General features: G+C 34.9%; 1 protein-coding gene across 1 annotated transcript in view; it reads left to right on the forward strand.

The window, feature by feature from the left end:
• LRRIQ1 (leucine rich repeats and IQ motif containing 1) overlaps positions 1–26,403 on the forward strand; it is a 113,886-nt gene that overhangs the window by 7,110 nt on the left and 80,373 nt on the right. The window contains exons 8-16 of the mRNA XM_075491633.1: positions 211–285; positions 463–1,671; positions 2,628–2,780; positions 5,004–5,154; positions 10,486–10,679; positions 11,470–11,597; positions 17,780–17,853; positions 18,152–18,245; positions 22,321–22,497. Of these exons, the coding sequence (XP_075347748.1) occupies positions 211–285; positions 463–1,671; positions 2,628–2,780; positions 5,004–5,154; positions 10,486–10,679; positions 11,470–11,597; positions 17,780–17,853; positions 18,152–18,245; positions 22,321–22,497 (2,255 nt within the window). The remainder of the gene's footprint in view (positions 1–210; positions 286–462; positions 1,672–2,627; positions 2,781–5,003; positions 5,155–10,485; positions 10,680–11,469; positions 11,598–17,779; positions 17,854–18,151; positions 18,246–22,320; positions 22,498–26,403) is intronic.

A 26,403-nucleotide genomic window follows, 5' to 3' on the forward strand; every position in this document is an offset into this window, starting at 1 on the left:
CTGTCAATACATGACCTGAGTGTTTGCATTACTGATCTGAGTGTCCAGTTGTTTATTTTGATCCTCACACAGCTGAGGTTCTCATTTTAATTCAGGCATTCGCAAAAGTGGATTGTTGGAAAGTCAAGAAGATGGGGGAGATTGGAGAGAGTGTGTTTTGTGATGTTCCATGTTTTGTACAATATTCATCTAAGTTAATTTGTTGTGCAGAAACAACAAACTGTGATGGAAGATGAGTTAGAGGAAGAAAAGAAACCTTGGAGAGACAAAATGATGCAACATAAGGTAAGGTGGTACAATGAGCTTTTGTCAAATGACTGTGAGGTTACTATCATATATTTGAGAATAAAAGTTATTCTGGAACAGTTAATACACCAGATGCTGTTTATTAATGATAAATATGTGTCAACACCTGTCCTATTTTAAAAGTAGCTTAAGTCTATCCTACTTATTTTGGCATAGGAATTGATCATGAAGCTACAGTTGCAAATGGAAGAGGAAAAAAAGGCATTGGAAGAGCAGAAAGCAAAAGAAAGACAACACCTGGCAGAACAACAGAATGCAGCAGCTGTGAAAATCCAAGCTAGATTTAGATCATTTTTAGTCCGTAAAAAATATGCTCCCATCTTAAAAGAATGGAAAGATGAAATAAAAAAGAAGCAGAAAATACTAGAAGAAATAGAGAGAGAAATGAAAGAAAAAGAGGAAAAAATGAAAAGGCGAATGGAAGAAAAGAGGCAAAAGAAAGAAGAGGGAAAAAAGAAACAAGAAGAACTTGAAAGACAGGAATATTTGGAACAGGTGAGGAGGCATAAGGAATATGAGAAAAAGAAAGAAAGCCTGAGACTTGAAAGAGAAAAACAGCTGCAAATAAGAAGAGAACAGAGAAAACTAGGAGAAAAAAGAGCAAAAGCTGTGATGAGTGAAAGTGGAGAAAACAACAAAGTAAACAAAAAGGATAAGCAGACAGAAAATACAAAAGTAATAAGAGAACAGAAGAGGGAACCAAATAAGCAAGTAGAGGAACAAAAAGAAAAACAGCCTGAAATGGTGGACGGAACAAATAATTGGATGATTCCAGCAGAAACAAATTTGACACCAACACCAAATATGCTAGGCTCTGAGAAGAAGGAACACTCTTCTCAAGTAAATAATGAGAACATATACATTAATTCAATAGCACATGTAGAAGAAAATTACTCACAAACTAGAGATCTTAATAAAGCTCCGAATAGTCATACTTCAAAGGATGAATCTGTTAATTTTGGAGCTAATGACATGGTAGAAAATAAGGCAAACAAAATATGCAGCAGTTCACCGAATGTCCAGCCAAATGCTAGTCATAGAGAAGTCAAAGATGAATTTTCTCAGTCTGAAAGAATGGAGAAAACTCTGTTTCTAATGGAAGATGCTAATGAGGAAGTCAGAGAGACCTGGGACAGAATTCAAGATGTAGCTGGGTGTTCCAGTAGACTAATTCTTCCTGATGATATTGAAAAGAAGAGGATAAACTGGATGAATACATGTAAATCTTGGTCTAAAATATATCAAGAAAACCAAAGAAAGCAAGCAACTATAAAAAAACGACCAAGGAAAAGTTCATTTAGCAAGATGCCTCCATTAAGTATACAAAAGATAATTCATAGTGGCCCTTGGAGTAGTCTGCAGCAGGTACTATACAGAAGATTTAGAATGAAATGGGAAGCCATACTGTCACTTACTTTTTTTTTTTTTTTTTTTTAAATTTGGTATGTCAGCGGAATGCTGTTTTGGAGGAGGAGGAGATTATTGTTGAGCAGGGTATACATCTCAGTGAGAGTTCCTCTACACAAATGCAGAATAAGGGCAATGAGAATGACTTTTGAATTCCTGTGAGCATTGTAGAGCAGACTGGTGTGGTATTAGTCTTCAGATGACTGATAGTATCTTAAGTCTATAAAAGGCAGGAGCTCCTAGCTCCTATTTTCTGCTAAATTAACATGGTTTTGCCTTTGCATGAGGGCCCACATTTCAGCTCCTGCTCATCTAGCCCCTTCAGAGTTTTGAGAAGACTAGTCTCTTCCAGAAGCAAGACATTGCTGATCAGCTTATAGATGATGTTTTGCCATAAACATTTCTTAGTTCCCAGCACGTGCTTAACTTACCACTTACTAATATCACTGTATGCTTGCTCTGTGCTCTCATCTTGCTATCCACTCTGAGATGACATACTAGACTACATACACTTCAGGCTGAAATATTTTTGTCTGTTCTTGCACACTCACTCACTCATTATTTATGATAGTGTGATAGGAAACAATTCACACTATTAGTTGCTTTTCTTAGTGTTAATCTTCCATCCATTCAAATTCAATGTCATAAGCAAAGCATCGGTTTTATTTATTTTAAGGTGGATGTTAAAATAAAACAGATTGTTTTCATAATAACTTCTGTTTAACAGATCAAACCCATCATTGCCATCCTTTTCTATATGAGAGGATTAACATATAAGTTGCTTGCATTTTCTAGTGTTAGTAGAATGTAGTTCCGGTCTTTTTCTTTTTAAAGAAAATAACCATAATGTGACATTGTACAATGAATGTTCAATATACAAACAAATAATTTTATTTATCAATAAATGCATGTAGGTCACAACACTTACACTCGAAGATTTGCCAGCTTGTAGCCTCTCAACGTTATCCGAGTGTTCAAATCTTCAAGTTTTGACTCTGAGGCGCTGTGGACTAGTTGCGCTGGAAGGACTAAGTAGCTGCAAAGATCTAAAGTATATCAATGTGGAGGTACCACGCTTATTTGATTCTTTATTACAAACCAGGGAGAACTGCCAGTTGTGCTGCTTAGGTGGTTATGCAGTTGCATCCAACTGAGTATATAACTTTTATTGCTTTAAGAGCATAAGAGCATAAGGTGCTTTAAGAGCATATCAACAAAATACTCCCAAATGTGAACAAAGTTATACCACCAGATTTGCATTGTATATAGCAATTTGCATTGTAGTAAAGCAACAGCCTGCAAATGAATTAAGCTATACTAAGAGAAGTGCATGATAGTATCAGTCTAGAATTAGCATTAGTATGGCACAGTGACAGATCTTCATTACCTCAGTCTGTCTGATTCATGAGTGGGCAGATGCTGTTCACCACAGCAGGTGCTCAGCTTAAGCAGGAGTAGGTAGAAGCAAGAGTCCGTTGCAATACACACTTTGAATATTAGTTAAAATTATTCAAATATATCCTCAAGGAACAGTATAATGAGTTACACTAGAGGCATAATGTCTAGGTACTTGCTACTGCACAGTGTCCTACATAGCCTTGTAAATTTAATGACTAAATAAAATGTTTTGCTCTGTGATACATCTTAGTTCCAGAACTTAATTTACATGAATTTGTAAATTAAGTTCACATTTTTTATTTCACATTTTTTATTTAATGTGTTTTAACAACACCATTTCACAAGAAAATTAACGTGCCCCTATTATTTGTAGAAATCTTGAATGTTTCTGCTTGCCCAGTAACTGATGTTCTTTCCAAAGTATGGGGCTTCTGTTGGTTTTGGGTTTTGTAATAAAATTCGGAGAAGACAGCTGATAATAATTATAGTTAAAGGAGTGTTGTCTGTCCAGTACTTAGAGCTTTGCAATAGGGCAGGCTGAAATACTTGTGTCCTTTTCTCAGTTTTCTTATCTATTCAGAAAGTAATTTCTGGGGTTTGATAATTTTGGGTACCTCAAAATACGAGAGCAAAGTATGAGTATAAGGGCATAATATATATCTAAGATGCCAGTCTTACTAAGATTGGTATTTATATGTGAATTTTTTTAGATCAAATATTCTCTTACAAAACAGTTTTGGTTTTATGATTTGGCTTTTTTTAAATTTTAAAATATGCTTTAAATGATATACAGGATTGCTTCACTGGGATATGTCAGGATAATTTAGTTAAGGAGAAAACTCTTAGATAGACTTTAAAGTATCTTTATTAATAAATTAATAATTATATATATTGTTAATAATAATACTTTATACTTTCACTGTGCCAGCTAATGTGGCAGTTGTCTTCCATGCAACCGTAATGAAGAAACAGCCTCTTTTGTGACAGTTGAAACCGTCTAAGATTGTTTCATGGGTATTTCTCACATAGCTAAAGCAGCTGCCTCTGTTTCCCTTGGACATTCATTCCTACTTGATATTGCCCCTCATTTCTGTTGATACAAAAGCTAATATTTAAGCCATTATCAGTTCTCTGCTTTAACTTACTGGTGCAACTGAAGGGGCTGTCCAAGGGCAGGAATCAGTGTTGTGGCTTCCAAAGGAAACTAATTCTGGAATAGGAATTAGACTATTGGGCTTAATTGGTTTGTTTCAAAGGCAGGCAATTTAAGTTTTGTTTGTTTGAGCATCTGCAGGTGAAAAAAAAACCAAGAAAACAGCAAGGGCAGCAAATAGTGAAATAAAAATCCGAGGAAGCATTATTAAAATGGCCTGGGGAGGGGTATGTTAGAAGAGCAAGATCTCTTGGGAGAAGAACATTAGCTGAGAACAGTGTTAATGTTTGTGACCAAAATACCTCTAAATTAAGATTTTCACTATTACTAAATAGGATTCCAGCAAAATCATAGCTGTCTTCATTAGTGTCTAGTAAATCTGATGGTTTCTATGCAGTTTTTAATTCAGTCTCCCAGGATTTGGGAAGCTAGGAAAGCATTTATGGAAAAGATCACTCTGTCCTTAACTTCTCCTTGCACTTTTTGTTTCAGCTTCTGGGCATTTTCAGAGCCAGAATGAAGTTTGAGATATATTTTTGTTCTATCCCAGCAGGAAACAAAAGGCAGTTTCTATGACTCATCAATTTATTTTCCTAATGGGAAAAATAGAGATGCCCTTACTCCTAGCTAGAAGTTTAGGATAAAAATAAGCAATGATGACAATATACCATATTTTTACACTTAATTCTGCTATTTCACTTTGGATGCTATTTAATATTCTTATTTACCTTTGTTGCAGGAAAACAACATTCAGATAATTGACTGTGAAAATCTAGAAAATCTCTGTATTCTGATTCTGAATAAGAACCATCTTTCATCAGTTTGTGGCTTAGATGGCTGCATAAATCTCCAAAATCTGGAACTTTCCTACAATAGAATAACTCGAATTGGTAAGCAAATTAATGAAAAATTATTACAATTTGTATAACAATATTTGTGCTGTTCATATTCAGAATTATACTTCCCTTGGGTTCAGGGCCAGCCAGCTGCTAAGCCCAAAGAGAATGAGGAAACAGACTTAGAACAAACCTGCATTTTAAAGCATACTCAACTTCACATTTATTTGTAGTATGGCTTAGCTACCGCCATGTATTCCATCTACCAGATCATATAACTATTGTCAGCCAAAGAGAACTAAAAATCTTTCTAGAAGGGCCCTTAATATTACCTGCACTAACTCAATTGGAATATGTGAGTAGCCTGAGTTCAGTTTATCTATAGAAGCAATTAATATAAAGCCTAGCCTTGCAACTGCATAGAGTTCCAGTGTGTTCCTGACTGACACAGTAAGTAGTTATATAGAAATCGTATTATCTGTCTGAGTCTGTGAACCATGCTAACACCGGACCACAGCCTCTCTTTCTACTAAAATGCTTCCCATTCTGTCTCCAAACTATTGTTCTATACTTCCCTCCCACTCTGGCTCTTCATTGCTGCCCCAAAGCTGGAAAAAAGAATGAGTCTAAGGTAAAATTGTGCAAATCATTTAGGTACAGCAGGTATGCCAACCCCTATTATATTTACAAAGGCAGTTTGTTATATTTGTTAGGTCCAACAGTTGGCAGGCAACAGGTGTACCTTTAGCATGCAGTCAACCAGTTAGAATTTACATATACCCAGACCACTCAACAGATGCATCAATACATGAAATCTTTGTGCCAGGAGATAGATGTTTGCTGTTGGCCAGACAGGAATTTTTCATGTAGTGAACAAGTGTTTGCCTCTCTGTCTGTACTGCCTCTCCGCTTGTACTGCTACTCAGACTGTAAAGTGCCTAAGGGGTAGATATTGTGTCTCAAGCTTCTGGCAATCAAAAATATTGCATTGTGAGCCTTGTGTTATGTAGATTTGGTATAGATGTAATCAGGATCCAGAGCCTTTTCTACTGACAAAAGGTCAGGAAGGTGTAATGCAGTGAAAATAACTAAGAGCTTTGCTGTATGTAGGTAGAGAAACCAGATTTTTGTTTTTAGAATCATGTACAGAGGGAAGACCATTAGTGGTCCCTCAAAAGCAACATTAACAGTTGAGAAAAAGTAGTAGTAAATTGCCAGATCATTACTTGAAAGGGAGCTCTCGGGGCTTGAAAGTAGCAAATTTCCTTCAAGAAGGCAGCACAGCAGATAGAACAGAACTAGATTTAACAGCCACCGTCTACTCTAGGGACTTGGGTTTTGGTGCATGACATACGATGCAGTTTCTAAAGGCCACCAAAATACGGGTGACTGTAACTTCAGTATTATAATCTTAACAGCATGAATCTTCAGAGATTTGTCCATTGAAATAAAATCTTATCGTCAAGAAAAAGAATTGCATGTGATGAAGTAATTAATTTTGTATAAATTGAAACATGAAACCTGAAAGGTGACTTTTTAGTTGTATTCTTAGTCTGCTAAATCTAAAGATGTTACTTGGAAAGACTGCAGAGCTGGGAATGGAAAGGAGATAAGGAGATTTTGATTTTGTTTGTCTTGATTTAGACCTTTAATTTTCTTTAAAGTATATGGACATACTTTATTTTCCTGCTGGACAGCAGGAAAATAATATAAAACAATTATTAAGCTGATGGATGAAACACGTTCACGTAAGACATTTATATAAAGAAATGGTTTCCACTGTTAAAAAAAAAAAGAGTCTGAAATAGTATGAACATGGATAATGGAATTCTGTGATAAATAAAAAAGGCATAGCAAAGAGGAAATGGGAAAGCTTAAAAAAATCTGTAGATTTAGGGGGTTTAATGTTGATATTTTAAATATTTTTTAATATTTTTAATATGTGCACATTTGGAATGTTAGTATTTGTGAACAGAGTTTATAATACCTGAGAATAAAGGTGCTGGAATATCAATGTTTACTGTAAAAGCATATCAATACCCTAATGAGAAACAATAAAATAAACTGGTTAAAGAAGCTTCATCTGTATCCTTGTGGCCAATAATGCTGGATAAGATTCTTATTGAGATTGATCTCATTTGATAAAAATGTCTGCAAGATTACTGTAAGAATGACATAGTATTAGTGAATGACACTTAGGAATGTGGCATCTGTGTGGAACGTAGTATCTTTGTACAGGCCAAGTGGAGTAAAATCTTCTTGTACTGTCTCTTTTGTGCAGTGTGGTGCTATGTTTACTGAGCCTTTAATGAATTTGAGTGGGTAAATAAATGTTCACAAAAATCAGGTTGGAATCTGTCTTTCTCCTCTCCAGAACTGCTTTGAGGATGTCTTGTTAAAACAGATGTGTAATACAGGATTTATTTCATACAATAACATATTGGTTGTAGGTAGGTGCATAGAATACACAAAAATGGATTTATGGGTTTTAAGAAGTTATTGTATCCCTCCCATCTAAGGGACATTGCAGGATGTCCCTTAGCAATTTTGGAAGCTGCAGTACTCTGCAATGTTCTCTGTTCATTCAGCTTTAACAAAGGCTGTGGGCTTTTTCCTAAGAAGTAAGGCTTATTTATGTTTGTAATACTTCTGTTTTAATAACTCATTGTAGGAAACTTCAAGCATACTATGATTTCTTTTTTCTTTTTTCTCCTCTCATTGAAATATAGCATCAGTAGGGGAAAAATTAGAGTTGCCAGAAAACCCTTAAAAATAACAGTAAAAGTACAAGAAGTATGTCTCAATTATGCTTTTCCACTTAAGAATGCATGATCATAAATTAAGGAATTGTGTCAGTAATACACTGAAGTTCAGTGCGTATGTTTGTATTTGGAAGATGGATTAAAAATTTTCTTACACAAAAAGTAGCAGTTTGACTTGAGTCATAGAATATACTTTTGTAGGGTGTCTATATTGCCACAGTAAGTTGGCTAAAATCCTGGCAGTGCTAAGAATAGCAGTGCATAATTGTGGATAGCCATAAATGCTTCTTTGGACCTACTCTTTTTAGGAAAGCACATCGAGGGGTATTTTTATCAGACACCTTTCAGTTTTGGGGGTTTTTTGTATGTGTTTTTTCATCTTCATGTTCACTGTCAGCTTTCACTCCTTTCTTGTCATTCATCTTTGTCACACATCATTCATCTTTGTCACACATAGAAGTTACTTCAGAACTGCATTGATAACTAAGATAGAGTCCCTAGCTAACAGAGTCCAGCTGCACTTTGCAAATTGCTAAGAGTTACTTCTATAAAGGTTCTCCACAAATCCTGCTGAAACGACATGTTTTTCAACAGAATGCATTTTCCCATATACTGCTATAGCTGTCGTTGTTTCAGATGTAAAACAGAATATCTTCTGGAAATGTGCAGAAGACTTTCATGCTTATTTTTAATTTTGCATGTGTACAGAAGAAACGTTACAATGCCATCTGTTTGTATTACATTTTTCTCTCTTGTGTATGTTTCTGTTGGACTGCATTTGATAGTTTCAGAATAGATTGTGATCCCATTGTATGTAGCCTTGGCATGTCTGTTCCAAAAGACATTCAGTCTAATTAAACGAGACAGATGAGGAGAAGGAGATGTAAAAAAGGTGCTTTGTGCAGCATGCAGAATAGGAAGTTTTCAGATCCTGTTTTAAGTCCTTGCCTTTTCTTACTGTGTGTGCAGTCTCCCCTCTCTGTCCCACTCCAGACTAATTCAGTGCTTTTAAAGTTTCCAGTAGTGCTATGCTGATAAATTAAAAGTGGAGATTTAAGGACTGCTCTTGTGAGGAAATCTTGGAAGCTGTAAATTTTAACACTGTCTGGAATTAAATTGTTTTGAGACCACTAGATGGTGCTGGTTCCTTTTTTATTTATATCCAAGCATAAAAGAAAATACAGACCAGGATCTTGCAGTCAGGGTAGTATGTCATAGGCATGTTTGAAATTCTTTCAGAATAATTAAAGATTTGTATATTTATTTCCTAACACACAGTTTTGGTTACAGTATGGGGCATTTGTTTTAGATTTAGGATGATAACTCTTTAATATCAGGCGATTGTGTTATTTCCACTAGGTGCTTTCCATTTTTAAATTACTATGATTAGAAGGCCTATATTTGACTGGGTATTTTTAAATGTACTGCTAGTTTCGGCAGTATTTTAATTTTTTACTTCTGTTTTCTGTTTATCATTCATTTCATTTTTTTCTTTCTCTTCTGTATTCTCAATGATCTATGGTGCAAACTGGTCTCTGGTCTCATAATCTAGTTTATTCTCAGAGTACAATCACAAAGGCATTCACCTCTGTAAAGCTTGCCCAACTTCCTTTTGGGAACTTGGGAAGTTTTGGGTGAGATAAAGATGAGACAAAGTGTTAGCTCAAATAACCCTGTGAAGAATACATGAAAAGTAAATTCAGAAGTTCCTGACTTTAGATATGTTTTGTAAAGGGTGCCCCTTCAAAGGAATTTTACTACAGAGGTACAGAAAAACTGCTTGGACCTGTAGCAAGTCAGAAACATCAGTGCTCCAGAAAGGAAGCCATTGCAGAACATCTAGCATGTGTAAGACCGTGGAAAGACAGTGTGATTTTTGCCATTGTAAGAGGACAATTTGGGAAAAATTCTGTGAAAGAAACAGATGCTGACAGGAACCTTCCTTTGCATCCTTTTGGGGCAGAGATCACACACATTCTTGCTCTTTACGCTAACTTGCAGGAGTACGTTTGTTGAGAGTGTAATGGCTTTAGAAGTATAGCTTTATACTTAAAGGCACCACATTTTCTTTACAAATTTCTTCATTGAAAATATTTTATAATTTCTTAAGAAAGACGCACTTAAATAATAGAGGTAGTGCTAGCCTAAGTTTTAACGGAATTTGTTCTCACCTTGCTCGTAACTTAAAAAAAACTTTTAAAAATGAAATAATGAAAATTAAGTTTTTAACATAAATACTGTTCCCATTCTGAGGGGTGATTTTTAAGAGGGCTTTTAGTATTTCACAGAGCCCATAGGCTCTGAGTAGCGGTTATAAAGTGCTTAAAGCATAGTAAGTGTAGTTTATCACTAAAAGAATGTTTTGTTCCAACAGAAGTGCTAAAGGGGTTACGAACTGTTATTATTGCTTGGTTAACAGGATCAGAAATTTGTGAACTGTACACATTGTATATTTGATAAAGTCAAAATACAGTAATTATTTTTAAACCTTATACAGGACTAATATTAATTGTTACTATAGATAATATAAATATATTGAAAGTTCAGTGTTTTCTTAGTACTTGAAAACCTATAGGTTTTTATTTCATTATGGCTTAATTCAGCTAAAATCTTTAATTTTCAGGTGGTCTGGAGTCATTGAAAAATCTTCAGCAATTAATTGTGGACCATAATCAGTTAATCAGCACAAAAGGTCTTTGTGAGGCACCTACTCTCATTCACCTAGACTGCTCTTTTAATCATCTCACACAAGTTGAAGGCATTGAGAATTGTGGACTACTTCAAATTCTGAAGTTGCAAGGCAATAACCTCCAGGAGGTAAAAGCTTTGAATTCAGTGGCTGTTGTGCATACATCTTTGTTAACAGTCATATTTTTCAGAATGCTGATCATGTACTCTTTGTTTGCTGTGGGATGTTTCATGCTCTTAGGTATGCTTTTTCTTCCCTATTAGAGGGATATTTTTCAAAGATACAAATGGCTAGCAGTTAAGTATTTTCTTGCTCCTAAGTCCTTGAAAAATTGGCCCCTCAGTAATTATATTTCCCTCCTTTATTTATAGCATCTAGTTTTCAGTTTATATTATATGATGCTGATTCTTTGTTTAAAATGTAACAAAATATTGTTATCATTACGTATAAGTAATAGTTTGGGCTGATTTGGTGTATGCTGATCCTCCAAAAGTTCAAGTTTGTGCTGCGGCATTTGAAATAGGAAAGTAGTTTGCTAACTCTACACTTAGTCGTATTTACTGACAATGATTCTCCTATAAATCTGAGAGAGGAAAACCATTGTCAATAAGCAGCAAATAACTGTATAAGTAAAATAGTAAGACTGTGGCTCTTGGTCTCTTGACTCTTTTTTTTTTTTTTTTTTTATGTATATTGACTATTGACTTGCTAGGTGAAGACATTAAAAAATACTTACCACCTGATATGTAGAAATTATGTGTGACAATGGGTACATACATGATAAGGAAATGATGCATATATCCAAAATGTGTTTTTTGCATGTATTTAGTAATGATTTATGAAAAACATCTGGTAAGCATTCCATTGTTGTTTCTCTAATTTACATTAATTTTAAATAACCATCTCTTTTCTATTTAGCTTCCAAGACTGGAAAATCATGTTCTCCTAAGAGAACTATATTTGGATGACAATAGCATTTCTGCTGTGAGAATGCTTTCTTTGTATTGGTTGCCTCTATTGCATATTTTTTTGCTGTCTCAAAATAGGTAAGCAAGAAACATTCTTCCATTTACAAAACTGATACAGAGGAATTTACTAACATAACACTTATCTGAAAAGTATAATTCTCAGTATGGTTAAAATATCACTATCTTTTCCAGATATTCTTTGAAAATATGTGTTTGACAAATAATAGCATTGGCTACCTTTAGCTAAGAAAATTTGAAACAGCATTAACTATGAAAAGTAATTTTTTCTAGAAGATGTTATATGAAAATAATTTTTGAGCATTGTGGCATTATTAAAACCATGGTGTTTCTTTTTTTTCCTTTCTTTAGCAATTGTTTCTAGAGTATGTCTGTCAAACTTCATATTTCACAGCTAGCTTATTCAAAACAGACTTTGAAGGCTATGCTAAGTGCAACTACTAGAGTTAGTTAAAAAAGGCAAATGAGGATGTTGGTTTTTATTTTGCATACATATGTTAATGCCCTCCAAAACAAGCATATTTGCTTTAATTTTTCACTCTTATGGTTCAGTTTGAAAGATATAAAATAAAAAAGAAGGATCAAGACCAGCAGCGTAAAACTAGATCATGCACTCAAGTACTCTGTAATTAGCTTTCTGTTCATTTTCTAAGCTTATCTGTTCATCTGTAGAGTTAGAATGACTAGATATTCAGGAGTCAAAATTTTTATTTCCCCACCCTCTTTTTCTTAATTTAAATTCTGCCAAAAAAATAAGGAACAATTATAATTTACAATGTGTTAGTAGTAAAATGAATTTTAAATTAGTACAAATTAATTATTTTTCTATACTGTGGCCGTTTCACTCTGAATAAGATTGATCTCAGCTAAACGAATAGAATATACTCTGTTACACACAATATACAGAATACACGTCGAACTACTCACTTAATTCTCCTGTTAGTGAAGAGGAGATGCTTTTAGAGTGTGATTCCTCTGCCATTTTTAGCTGTTTGCTTTGAGATTAATCATACCCTACAAGTGCCTGTTCATCTTCACTGACTATTAAGAGAGTCAGAATTACCAGCTCACATGTAGATGTCTACATTTGAACAGATGAATCCCATCCTATGTGACATTTAGTTCAGCAGAGCCAACTGTAACTGGGAGCCTGTGGGAGAAAGGATCTGTGAGACAGTCCTGTTATTATAAGGAATGTCCTTCATGGAAAATTAATGTTATTTGAGTATATACAACCTATATTTTCATATAACTTTTCAGATTGTTTTCATATCATCTCTAATGAAGTAGTATGCACGTAAACTCTTGGATGTAAATGTAACACCTAGCTATATTTACAGAAGCTAATCTTCAAGTTGCTGGGCTTTTAGGTTTCTTTTTTTCTTTTAATTCTTCTGCAGTTTGGAGAAAGTGCTTCCTGCCTGTGAGTAACAAGAGCATTATTTGTTAAGTGTTAGATTCTGAATCACGCATATTGATTTAATTCATGTTCTTCGCTTTTTTTTTCCCTTGTCCTGCTCCACTTTTTGTGGAACATGCAGTAATGTGGCTCTATCTTCTTGTAGTTTCCTCATCTTCCTCCGGTTTGTTTTTTGTTAACATTAAGGTATAGCTATGCTGTGTGTAATAAAAAGTTTGCAAAACTGCTTGAAGACCTCATGTGCCTGCTAGGGAGAGAACAAACTTAGGAGCACAGTCTCAGGCATAGCTTGAATGCAGCCTCTGGATCTAGGTTGTGCTGGACTGGCCATGTAGATGTACCTTATGTCACTCGCCTATCCCATGATCTTGCAGTTTTTAATGTCCATTGTAGTGCTTATTCTGGTTTTCCAGTGGCCAAGCTGAGATGCAGTGTTTGGTCCACTGAGTTTCTTCTCCCGGACTGGGAGAAGGCACGTATTTTTGCATCAGCAAACTGGATGTGCTGAAAATAAACACACACCTCCCCAAACAATTCCTTTTCTTTCCTTGATGTATCTCCAGCTTATTGCAAATCTTTGTGACAAACAGGACAAGATAGCCTTAAATGCATATTAAAAACCTCAGAATTCCTGGCATTTCAGTAGCCTGCTCTGTTACACTCACTTTATGTACACTTATAAGCAGCTCCATATGTGTGTGCTATAGCATAAGTAACTCGATGTTCTATAGAAACAGTGAATGTAATGGAGTAAGCTGTTGAAAGAAAAGCTGTTTCTTTACTTTTATCCTACACCTAGTGCAGTTTTGTGAATTTTTTCAAGTGTGCTCTGAGTGCCATTTCCTTTTTACTGATTGCAGGAAGCCCGTATAATGGTAATGTTGTGAATCTGTATGCGTTCTAAAAGTGAAGTACTGTGAAAAGAAAATTATTACACTAATTTACAGTATTTTTTTATTCCTGAGATGCTTTGTCTGTATCATGAACCAGAAATTGCCAAAGATAAATCTCCAAAAACTAATTGTTTTAAACCTATAATCTAGCAACAAGGAATTATAACAGGTAGTGATTAACTCCTTCAAATATAAAAATGGCAGCTATTTCACCACTACTGCTTTTCTTAAGTGTTCTATTGTGGCTTTCACATACAAAGAATATACTTGGTCAATGTGCAATTGACCAAAGCCAATGTTGAATATCCTCTTGACTTGGTTACTGCAGAGTTGGGACTATGAAGATCTGTGCTCTGTTTTATAGCAGCCGGAGAACACAACTGTTAAGTTAGTTTAAAAAAGGCACACTTTCTTTTTTTCTTCTGTTGTCGATAACGATTTAGGTGTAGGAGAGAAAAACCTTGCCCCGGGACTAAAATTAACATGTATTTAATATGTGTTAAGAATTCATGTGGAATTTATATTTACATGTAATCCCACTTAATTATCTAGCTTACTTGTTAATGTCTTTTTTATTTAAAAGTTTTACAGTGAGACACTAAATCAATCTGCTGTTCAGGTAGCCATTCTCCCCCCCCCCCCCCCCCCCTTCAAAATAGAGAAATCTATCCCTCTTAAAATTTCTGTTTTAGTATGGCAAAGTTCTTTTTTTGCTCTCTCTTGTTTTTCATTAAGATAACCTAAGTGTGATAGATAAAAATTTAATATTTGAAAAATGCAGTCATCTTCAAAAATTCCTTCTTTTTGGGAAACTGTTTTGGCTAGAATCAAATTCTTTGTGAACATGTTGCTCCCATGTTTTTGCAACTAGATGCATACTATTCCTAAAAGGTTTATAACAGAAATGCTAAAAAGTCAGCTCAATTCTTTCTTAGTATATATTGTTCTCCATACTTAAATACATATGGTATCTATGTTTTTAACCTAATTTCTCAGATGTAAGAGTTTAACTTACTGTCATTGCAAGCCATCATGTTTCGAGAATTTGACCACTTTTCCAGAGTCGTCATAATAAATCTAAATGTCATTGGATGTCGAAATAAGTCAGTCATGAAAAGGCAATACTTATGTATAGTGGCTTTCCCCATCCCATCCTTACCAGTCTAGATTTTTTTTGATCACTTTCAGTAATTCTTTGCTGGTGATAAGTTTATCTCTAAGTATGAGGCACCATGTGCAATACAGTTGAAATACTGCCTGCTAGTGTATTCAAGAAAGAAGTGGCTGACATTTCCTACATTATATTTGATTACTACTTATAAATCTGGTGAATATTGCAAACTAAAATATTTTTATTTTTAAAGAATGAAAAATAAATAATGGGCTTTACTTAAAGATCGAGATTAATATAAATTTATTTTTAATTATTTTGCTCTCCTTCCTGCTAACCTCTCGTTAACATAAATGATAATTTTTCTGGGGAAAAGCAGATGCACAGCAGGGTTTGGACCATCCTGAGCAGCAACTGCTATTTGTGTTCAGAAAAGCAATGCTTATTTTCTCTGATGCATACTTGCAACTCTTCTAGTCTCTTAAATCTTGTTTTCTGAGATAGAGTTTCTGTGGCTATCTGTGTCCTGTCCTGCTACAGCCTTAAATGGGAGCAGAAAGAGGAAGCTATGGCTTGCTTTTTTGTGAATATCTTACTTTTGTGTCTTCTTTGTAATTTATATCTCTCTTATGCCCAGGGCTAATGTGACAAGGTCAAGTAGTATTAAGTTTTCAGTAATGTCCTTTGTCTTTCTGGTTTGAATTTTCTTAGGAAAAAAATTAACAAAGAATGTCGGTAAAGGGAAAGCTATAGAATGACGGGGAAACATTTTAACTCTCATAATGCCAACGGCAGGCAAGGATAGTCCAGTAGACAATTTCTAATTCAGCACAGCGTATACTGATAAAGATCCAGAGAACTCACTCACTATAAATAAAAAAATACTGCATTATCTTTCATCCCTTGTGCAAAGTACGTTTATTTTCCTGGATATTTCTGAATATGTGAATCTATAATCTGAATCATGGATTTTCAGTCTTTGCAGCCATACTGTTAGCCACTAATATCGATGATGATATTTGTTACAAATATTAAATATATTTATGTGCTATTGACCAGTCATAAGAACCTAAAATGCTGATATTTGTAGTACTATGTACAGATCTACATATAAGGCTTAATGCTTTTTTAGAGTTAGTACTTCTTTGTATTTATTTGATCCATGGAAAACTGGCAGGGACGTAATAGAACTAAATAGGACTAGAACCAGGGTAACTTTACAATATGGTTTGAGAAAGAAATGGAAGTGTAGTGACATATACTCAATTCGCTTTATATGTATTTCTCTGAATTTACTGTTAAAATGTTATGTTGTCATATAGAAATACTTGTCAACTGAACGTGGAAATGATTTTTTTTTTTTTCTGTTTTGCATATGGTCAAATTGTCAATAAGATTAAAGAATCTACAACCAACATTTGGTCCAGAATTTATGTACCAGAGTTAAATCCAGCTCTGTCTTTCAGTTGTAATACCTGTGCTGGAAATGCAACAGCCCCACATTTCAGCAACAAATAAGCATTTTTGTCTCTGACCAGTTGTAAGTTTGCAGAGTGAGTGGGTTTTGGTTTTTGCATGATCATGTTTCTGACCATAAGAATTCTGATTTACAGCTTTCAAAAGCACTATCACACTCAGAAAATACTCCTTTCCTTGAAAATTAGCAGTCACAAAGTGACGACACACATTGCCATTGGTGTTACTATTCTCTCATTATGCTTAGGCCTTGTCCTTACAGGGATGAGACAAGTTACCAAAATGTGTATTTTTTTTAAAAAAAAAGATATAGTTGATTTAGTGTGTGCTTATACATAAACATTCTAATTTTAGTTGAAGACTGGGATTTTTTGCATCTTGATTTTAATTTTTCCTCCCTCTTTCATATTTAACATAAAATAAACTTTTTAATCTGAAAGGTAATATTTGGAAATAGCCTGGCAGCTGACCGAACCATTCAACATTCATTCTTAGTTGCACCAATGCAAGTTTGTAAGTAAAGAAACTTGAATAACACTGGATACTAATGTTTTAATAGTAGTGATAATACCCATCTTACAGTCCAAAATCATTTGTACAGATGAATGTCAGCTCAGTTTCCTTACATTTACTCTTCAGTACTCCAAATAAGAATTTTGTCATGGCTTTACTACTGCTTTGCTGCTTTATTGCACAAGAAAAGCTCTGATATGCAAGAAGAGCAATTCCATAACTGTCTGTTTAATAGGCACCTATTTGACACTGCCTTACAGAAGTAGTAAGACAGAGGAGGCACTAAAAATATACTACAGGACAGTGCAGCCTTGACCTGTTAAGAAATACAACTGTGACAACAATTATGTTAGTTTTAGGATCTAGGAAGTAATGTGCTGAGTGGAGAAGAGAAACAAACTGACAAGAAGTTTGAGCAATGAGAAACAAAGGAAGAGGAAAGAGGAAAAGCAGATTTTATTTCTTCTCCAAGATCAGGGCCTTCTGTTAGTTTCATTCTAGTTATGGTGCCTAAAGAAAAGCCAATTGAGTTGTATAAATTTTACAAGAATTCAGATCCTCAGCACTAAGTGCAAGAAACAGAATGAAATATTTACCAGATAAAACAAAACATTAATGAATAAATATTAAAAACTGAGCTACTGAGAAGACTAAGAAATGCTTTCAAGTTAAAATTTCAGTAATTAGTTCTAGCACCTTGGATAGCTAAATGAGTATTTTCTTACATATATAAGTAAATTGCCATAACTGTAAAAGATTCTGGTGCCTTTCTGTTTATGAACTGCTGTTTTATTTAAATGAAAAAAAACTTCTTCTGTTTTGTTCTTAGATTAACTGAGCTTGTACCTTTAAATTCATTTGTATCTTTGGAAAAGCTGGATATCAAAAATAACTGCTTGTCAGGTGAGTTGTATAAAAAACGTAAAACTCCCTCCAAACAAGAACTTCTGAATTAAATGATAAACTTATTTGAATCTGATTGTTCCCATTTATTTGTAAAAGACATTCATACAGAAAACATGTAAGTATTTTCCAAACATGGATGTTATAGATATTAATTATAACTAGACTGTATAGGTAGCAGAATTGCTTGTAGTACTTCATGATTTTGGTACATTTTACTTTCATGTAAGATTTTATGAGAAATAATATGGTTCTGCATTCAAATTTATATTTAATTTTCTTTCCTACTACAATACAGACCTTAAAGGTGTCATTACATGGTTAAGTGGCTGTCATAAACTAAGGGAGTTGTCACTCAGTGGAAATCCTCTTCTCCAAGAAAGGAATTGGAGGTAAGAAAATAAATTAATTTGCTAAATCAAAAAGTCAAAATCAGTCAAAAACTAGGTGTATATACAGCTTGCTCATCAGTCAAAATCAGCCAAAAACTTGGTGTACATGTTAGTTAAATAGTAGAAATGAGGTAAGTATGAACACTACCACAAATTGGAAGAGAATTATATGAAAATGACAAATAAAATTCAATTCTGTGATCTTTATTTTCTAAGAATTCCAGTTTGTAGTTTTGTTTAAACAAAAATCTTGGTGTTTGACCTAGCACTTGGAACCTTGATAAGAAGCAGTTTGTGCTAAAACTCGACATTGGTCTCTCTATGCTGTTTAACTGTTATCCTAAATTAGTATTTTTCATTATGACAATTTCTTTAGGCAAATGCGGAAATTATAAAGATGATATAGGCCTTCTTTGTGCTGTTTATTTGTAAATGCTTCTTTGTCCATTGATCACAATATCTTCTTTTTCAGCATGAATTCTCATTGTTCCTCTTTACTGACAAGTTTACCACCTTTGGTAACATTAACTTTCTGACTGAGGTTTTGTCTGACCTTTATTACCCTATTTTACATTTCATTAAAACTTTTACACAAAGACATGACCATCCACTCAACCTTTTTCTCCTTCTCTTTCATCTGCACTGTTTAAAACCTTTATTTTTTCTCTGATTATTAAGTTCTTACACTGCTTACTTGCTGTTCTTGGAACCATCAGTTTCTGACTGTCTATCACATATCTTCTTAGAGTGTTTCTCTTTCTGCCTTGCTGGTTTTTTTTTTTTTTCTTTTTTATTTATTTACTCCCTTCCATCACTTCATCTATTCACTGCTTAACAGTCTTGCTGCTGTGATAGGTTCACACTCCACATAGCTAGAGAAAGGGTGGTGTCTATAATAAATGTATCAAGGAATCCTTGGCTTAGCATCTTTTAAGGAAAAAAATTTAGAGGAAGAAAAAGTCAGAATGAATGGGTGATTTTTCCGTAGTAGTTGAAGCTTAGACTTTTTTCTTGTTCTGAGAATTCCTTATCTTTACACCAAAAATCAATAGCTCTTATGATTATGAAAGAGGCACAGATGTAAAAATAATGCTGTTCTTTGCCCTCCAGTGATGTATAATACTGAAATAATGAGCTGAAAAAAAATTGCAGCTGGTCGTAGAGACTATTTTATGTGTATATATAAAAACTGGATAGGGCAGAAAGGAAACTTGCCATATGAAATGAGACGCAGTCACCAGAGTCCCTGAAATGAGTAGTTGTGATAGGATTGTAAGCCATATGAATAAAATAGTACATGGACAGTTTTTTTTGTACATTTTTTTTTTATTTTAGTAGAAGTCTCCTGGTTTCTTGAGAATTCTGTGGTCTGAAACCCCATACATGGGCCAATGACATCAAGACTTAAAGCTGTCTGAGAGAATTGCTCAACAAAAGTACAGTAGTGCTGTTAATTTAATGTGAAGTGTTCTTTCATATTCCTTAGAATTAATACTTTCTAGTCTACAGACCTTCAAGAGCAGAATGACAAGTTGGAAATGCAATTTTAGATTTTTAGGTGATGTTCCAGAATACAAGTGTTGAAATGGTAGAGTGTCTTTTAGTGAACTCTTACTCTAATTCCATTAAATGTACAAAGAAGCATTTAATCAGTAAGAATTTAAATCATTACCAGTTCTTTCAACTAAGGAAACCAAGTATTTACCTAGGAAAGTGTTGACATAATAAAATGTCTGAGGAAATGAAATGAGACACAACAGTTGGACTTTCATTTTGGATGTAATTAAAACAGGTGACTGAGATTTTTTTTATTAGAAAAATATTTTTTTTTAAGCTTTGCAATTTTGAAGAATGACCAAAATTGTTCCTTGTATAATTTCAAGTCAGTTCAAGGTGATGCTTTACACTGCCATGTTACACAAGAATGCGTTTAGATAAATTATGTTCACATTTGCTATATTAGATTACCTAGTATAATGACAGCAAAGTTTGGGGTATGTGTGTTATGGAGTATGTGTTGTGTTAAGAGAAAAACCAAAACCAAAACCACCCTTACATGTATATCTTCCGTTAGAAGATTTTTTTTTACAAATTTCTGATTAGTATTCCAGTGGAAAAAAACCTATTTGAAACTTCTAGTTGGAAATGTTTGAGTAGTTTAAAAGATAGCTGTACAAATACATTGTTGGTTGGTTTGTTTATTTTTTAATGAACAGACTTATTTGCATTCCCATGGTTCCTGCAGGTAATTTTGTGATAAAATTCAGTGACTGTGACAATATGTTAAATTCCCATTTGCATTGTTTTAATTCCCACTATTTTACAGAACTAACTGTTATTTCACTTGTAACCTGGAGGGGAAAAGCTTTCTGAATTCCGATTTAACTGTAAGAACTGACACTTCAGATTGCTTGACCCAGTAGAGCTTTTATGATTAGACAAGAGATTCATTTGTCTAAAGGATTTAAAGTATGGGATACTATAAAATATGGATTTGCTGAATACAGCATTGACCATAACTTCAGGCAATATGTTCCAGTGAACTTTACATAACCCCTTGATACCAACAAAGGAATTAGTTGTAAAATTTCCCAATCGGTTTTGTACTTTCATGTCCAGCCAGCTATAACACCAACAAAAGTGAAGCAGTAAGAAATTGTTTTTTAAAAATTAAACCCTGGGATCAGTCTGAACACTCCTAGGGGAATGTGTTTCAATGCTGTAATGATTAATAGAGCCTCTTAAGTGACAGAATATTCACCAGGAAGTTTTCACTAAATGAAATATTGACTCAGCCCTTCACCAGGAGAAACCCAGCTGGAAAAACTAGTGTTGAGATCCCATAGCTCTAAGACACAATACTTCCAGCATCAATCAACTTTGATATGGCACTTTTTTGATATATCACTATTCAACATCAGCTTTGGTAATTTCTCTCTATGTGTTCAGAGACTGTCTAAACCATCATTTTATTCCAAATGTATTTCAGACAGTGTTATTCTTACATTAATGGGCAGTAGAGAAGGAAAGTTTTATATTTGAAAAAAACCTAATATTCTATTCTATTGAACTACATTTTGGAATATTCTAATTCAGTCATAGAAACTTTCTCTGATTTTAAACTTAGTATATATTGTCTGAGCTGTGTAATAGTCCTTCACTTTCACAGTGAATAGTCAGAGAGTTCTAAAATTTTGAAAACGGTATTATCTTTTTTAATAGTAAGGGGACTTACAACCTACAATAAGTATTCTTTCAAGAGTTCTTAAGTGTTAATTAAAACTAACTTAATGAAAATATTGAGTGTTGATGTGTTGATTTAAATAATTTTGCAGTCTTGAAACTTTCAACAAATTTGGTCTGGTATAAGAAATATATGAAACAAGGTTGCAGTACTTTATATTCCACAATAACCTAAAAGAGAGAGCATTGATGATACTACTCTTTTAAATTGGTAGATGTTTGTCATACATATTTTTTCTTATATCAGTGGCCCCAGCTGTCACTTTCATAGCAAGGAAATGTCATCCCTTTCACTGACCCAAATGCAATATTTCAAAAATGGGGTTTTTTTCCTGTCGTTGCTTTATGTGGTATATGCAAATGGCAAAGGGAGTAAGACTGACAATGTTTAGTATTCTGTGCGGTTTTTAAATCTAAACCTTTCAATGTGTCAACAAAATCAGTGCTGTATCTTAATCCTATGACTTCGTTTGCTGTGTTGCCTACTAATCAAATGCATTACAGGTGCCTATGCACAAATGTGTCAAATTCTCCTGTCATTGTTTAAGTAGGTAAAATGCTAGTTCTAGTGAATTGAGAATGTTGCCATTGACCTCCCTGGGGTCAGTATTTCAGTGGTCTTTATACCAACAAAGTATCAAGAAATCTTGCTAAGTTCCGTGGCTTATTAAATTTGAGTTAATATATTAACATATGAAGTAAGGACAGATATATACAAATACTTAGAGAACTATCATCATGTTCTGTTTTGTTATATGATTGTGTCAATAAAATGGGAGTTTTAGCATCAGGATTTTTTTGTAAGACTAATTACAACTTTTTCTTTTCTAAGGCATTCCTTGTGTAAGGTCCTTCCTAGTTTACAGTTTCTTGATGGTGAAATCTTAAACTATCATACTTTACCCACAACTGAAAGAATCAAAGGATTAGAATCAAGAACTTTTCTGGAACTTTGCCAAGTTCAAATTGAAGAAAATGTTCTACTGAAAAAAAAGGCTGCTGAACTGAGGTATGTATTTATGTGAATATAAATTGCATTCGGAAATATGTTTTCATGTATTGTTAGTGTAGTTCTTGGTGTCTTATGAATTTTACTTAGCTTTTTGCTTGGAAATGTATTATCTTACAAAGAGATTAGAATCATTGACTTCAATCCAAAGAGTATTTCACAGATATTAAAATATGTGGGCCTTGACTTTTGTTTGTTTAAGTTTGAGAAAGCAGGTGGTTTAAAACCTTCAGTTAGTAGTAGCTGAATGAATTCATACAAACAACATAGTACAGTGGATGCAGGAATAGTAGCTTAAATCCTGAAAGTGGTATAATCATATTAACATGATTTCTAGCTTTAGTTTAATCAAACCTAGTTTGGCGATTGATGCAATATGCTCTTTTTTTTCCCTGCATTTGTTTTCCATGTCTGTATTATTCATGTTCTAAATGATTGTAAAAGATTTGGCCTCTTTTCTCTTGAAGTAGTGGATCAGATGGCTCTGTTTACAGGTCTTTGGTTTTGTCACACTTACTGCCTTTATCATTATTACCAAGGTTAGTTGTCCAGTGACTTCAGCTTAGACATTGGGAGTGGTAATTTATCATTTATACCTGCTATCTTTTCATCACTTTGCAATATCTAAATAGCTCAAACTTGTCATGTTTCACGCTTGGTAGTACTGCATGTTTTCTTTTTTCTTAGTTCCTTTTCATTTCCTAGCAGGTTCACAATATCCTTGTAGTACTTTTAATATCCAGCTTGTCTGCTGATGTTTGGAAAGATAGTTTCCTTGATCCTTCCATGTACTGAAAATTATCCCAGAACAGGTGAAGCATGTGATGTTTGACAATGCTTTAGTCTGAACTTCTCCGTGTGTACTTTGTTGGTTCAGGAAAAGTACACACATTTTTTTCAGAATCTAACTGTTTTGCATTTACATGTAAGCCTGTATATCCATGGTGTCTTGCTACTACCTAACAGGTTATTACATTGATGTATTATTGGCTGTTACTAAGCTGCAATAAAATCTTCATAGCTCACGAAACAGATTTATTTGAAAAGAGGTTCATATTAAGAACCTCTTTGAAGTAGCTGAAAGTAGTTTGGGAGAAATTATATAGTGCAGTTTTCTATGACAGATGTAATGTCTAAGTGGCTCCTAGAACTCATATGTTTCTCCATTAAACCCTCAAGATACGTCTTCTCCACTTCTGTGATTTTTGGCTTCTGGTTTGCAGGTGGGAAGCTGATGCTTCCTAATCTATTTACCATTTTGAAATAGTGTTCTTTCCTTTCTTTTTCTTAAAAGGAAAAAAGGAGAGGCAAAAAAAAGTACTCCTCCTCCTTTGTGGTAGAAAATATTTTCTTATGCCTGAGATTTAGGACCTGTTTCATCAGTATCCTTTGCAGAAAAATATGCTAATCTGTAATTAGGATATGACTTGTGAGAGAGCTGTAGTAGAATCTAAGGACCTAAGTTTCACATACATTTCTACAAGATGGTAAAAAAATAGGAGGGAAAGATGATATTCACAAAATTTAATGGTTTATTTAACCATGGTCTACATGAATGGACAGCTAGACAGGTCAGAAATTTGTTGGGTAGTCAGGCTCAGACCATCCATTAACTATTAACAGTTAATGGCTCGTGCTATTTTCTGGAGGCTGACTTGTCCTTCCAACATCTTTATCAAAGACCTGGAGCAGGAGGTGGAGTGCACACTTACCATGCTTGCAGATGGTAAGTGTGCACTTACCAACAATTTGGAGGAAACTGTTTACATGCCTGAAGGCAGGGCTATCATTCGGAAGGACCTAGGCAAGCTGAGGAGACAGGCCAACAGGAGCCTTGTGAATTCAACAAGGACAAATGCAAAGTTCTTTACCTTGGAAGGAGTGACCCCTTGGAACAATACAGGCTGGGACTGGCTGGCTGAGAAATGTCTCTGCTGAAAAGAACCTTTGGATCTGGGTAGGTAAGAAACTGAATGTGAGCCAGCAGTGTGCCCTGCTACTAAAGAAAGTTAAGGACGTCCTGGGCTGTATCTACAGGAACATAGCCAGTAGGCTGAGAGAAGTTATGTCCCTCTCTTCAGCCCTTATTAGCTCCTATCTAGAATACTGTGGCCCATATTTCGGGTTACCAATACATAAAATACATTGATAAACTGGAACAAGTTTGACGCATGGCCCCTAAAATGGTTGGGCGTTCAAGCACATGTTCAAGAAGACAGAGCCAGGCTGTTTGCAGTGGTGCATGACAGGAGGATGAGCAACAAGGACCTAAGCTGAAACAGGAGAGATTCAGACTGGTGTGGTGGGTTGATTCCAGCCAGTAACTAAGGTCCCACCAGCTGCTTGCTCACTACTGCCCCCACCAGCAGGATGGGACGGAGAATCAGAAGACCAGAAGCAAGAAAAAACCCATGGATCAAGATAAAGACAGTTTAATAAGTGAAGGAAGGAGGGGAAGTGGGGGGGGGGGAGAAAGAAAGCAACCAAGTGATGCAAAGCAATTGCTCACTACCTCCCACCAGCAGACTGATGCCCAACCAATGGCTACCTTGGAAAGACTGCCCCCAAGTTTTATTGCTGAGCATGATGTTATATGGCATGGAATATAGTTTTGGTCAATTCAGGTCAACTGTCTTGGATGTGTCCCTTCCCAGCCTCCTGCCTACTCCCAGCCTACTTGCTGAGTGGGACAGAGAAGGCCTTGACTCTGTCCAAGCACTGTTCAGCGAAACATTAGTGGTTTATCAATACAGTTTCAGTCACAAATCTAAAACACAGCACCATATGGGCAGCTATAATGAGAATTAACTCCATCCCAGCCAGACCCAGTACAACTGGACATAAGGAGAAACCTTTTCACTGTTAGTACAGTGATGAATTGCAACAGGTTGCCCAGAGAGGTTGTGCAGTCTCCATTCTTGGAGGTTTTCAAGACCTGACTGGATAAAGCTCTGAGCAACCTGGTCAGATCTCAGAGCTAACCCAGCTTTGAAGGAGGAGCTTGGACTAGAGACCTTCTGAGGTTCCTTCAACTGAGAATTTTTCTATGATTCTGTGTAATTTTTGTTTGAAAGAGCTTGCAGATGTTTGAGAAGAACAGTGGGAAGAAGAAATTATGTAAATGTCTCTTCTTTCCTGAATGTATGGTTTGGGCAGGGGTGGGGGGGGGGGGGGGCAGGGAGAGGGAGGGTTGGGGGTTTTTTAAGGTTTTGAGAATTCATTCACAATCTTTTAAATTGGTAACTTTCACATGGTTGAAGCATCTTGTATCAAATTTAGTCTTAAAATGAATTTCTTGTGTGTTAAAGCCCTCTATGTTTTATTTTGACTAAAAGTACAATTTATGAATGATTTGAACACTGTTGAAAACTGCAGTTTATAAAAGGAACTCTAAACAACTTGTTTGTATGTAAGCCTTAACAGCATAGCTGTTTGTTATATGTACATACTGTAATACTTTGAATTAATGTGACGTTGCTAAAGAACAGGCCAACAATAGAGCAAACTTCTGTCTGTTTCACATCTTGCTGAGTAATGAGCCCCTGTAGGTGCAACCTCAAGTATGTAAGCTGCCAAAAGAGCAAAGCACTGCTTGCTCTGCTAATCCATGTTTCATACACCGCTGCTGCCCAATTAAATTGTTGGTGCTCTTTCTGCCTGAAACGTCACTGTTCTTGCCATGTTTAAGAGTGAAACATATTTTAAAATTAAATTTCTCTATTCTAATAAATGCTTTCTGTCACATAATCTTTAGATGTGTTGTAGTGAGTAATCATATAAAAAATTATACGACACCTTGGCTGCAGTAATTTGCTTTCAGTCATCAGATATGCAGATGTCTGGCTAGTGAACTTTATAAACACTGTATGCATAATACAGTGAAAAGGACAGGAGTTTCATAAATGG

Source organism: Mycteria americana, chromosome 1 (genome assembly GCF_035582795.1).
Source record: "Mycteria americana isolate JAX WOST 10 ecotype Jacksonville Zoo and Gardens chromosome 1, USCA_MyAme_1.0, whole genome shotgun sequence".
Classification (NCBI taxonomy): Eukaryota; Metazoa; Chordata; class Aves; order Ciconiiformes; family Ciconiidae; genus Mycteria; species Mycteria americana.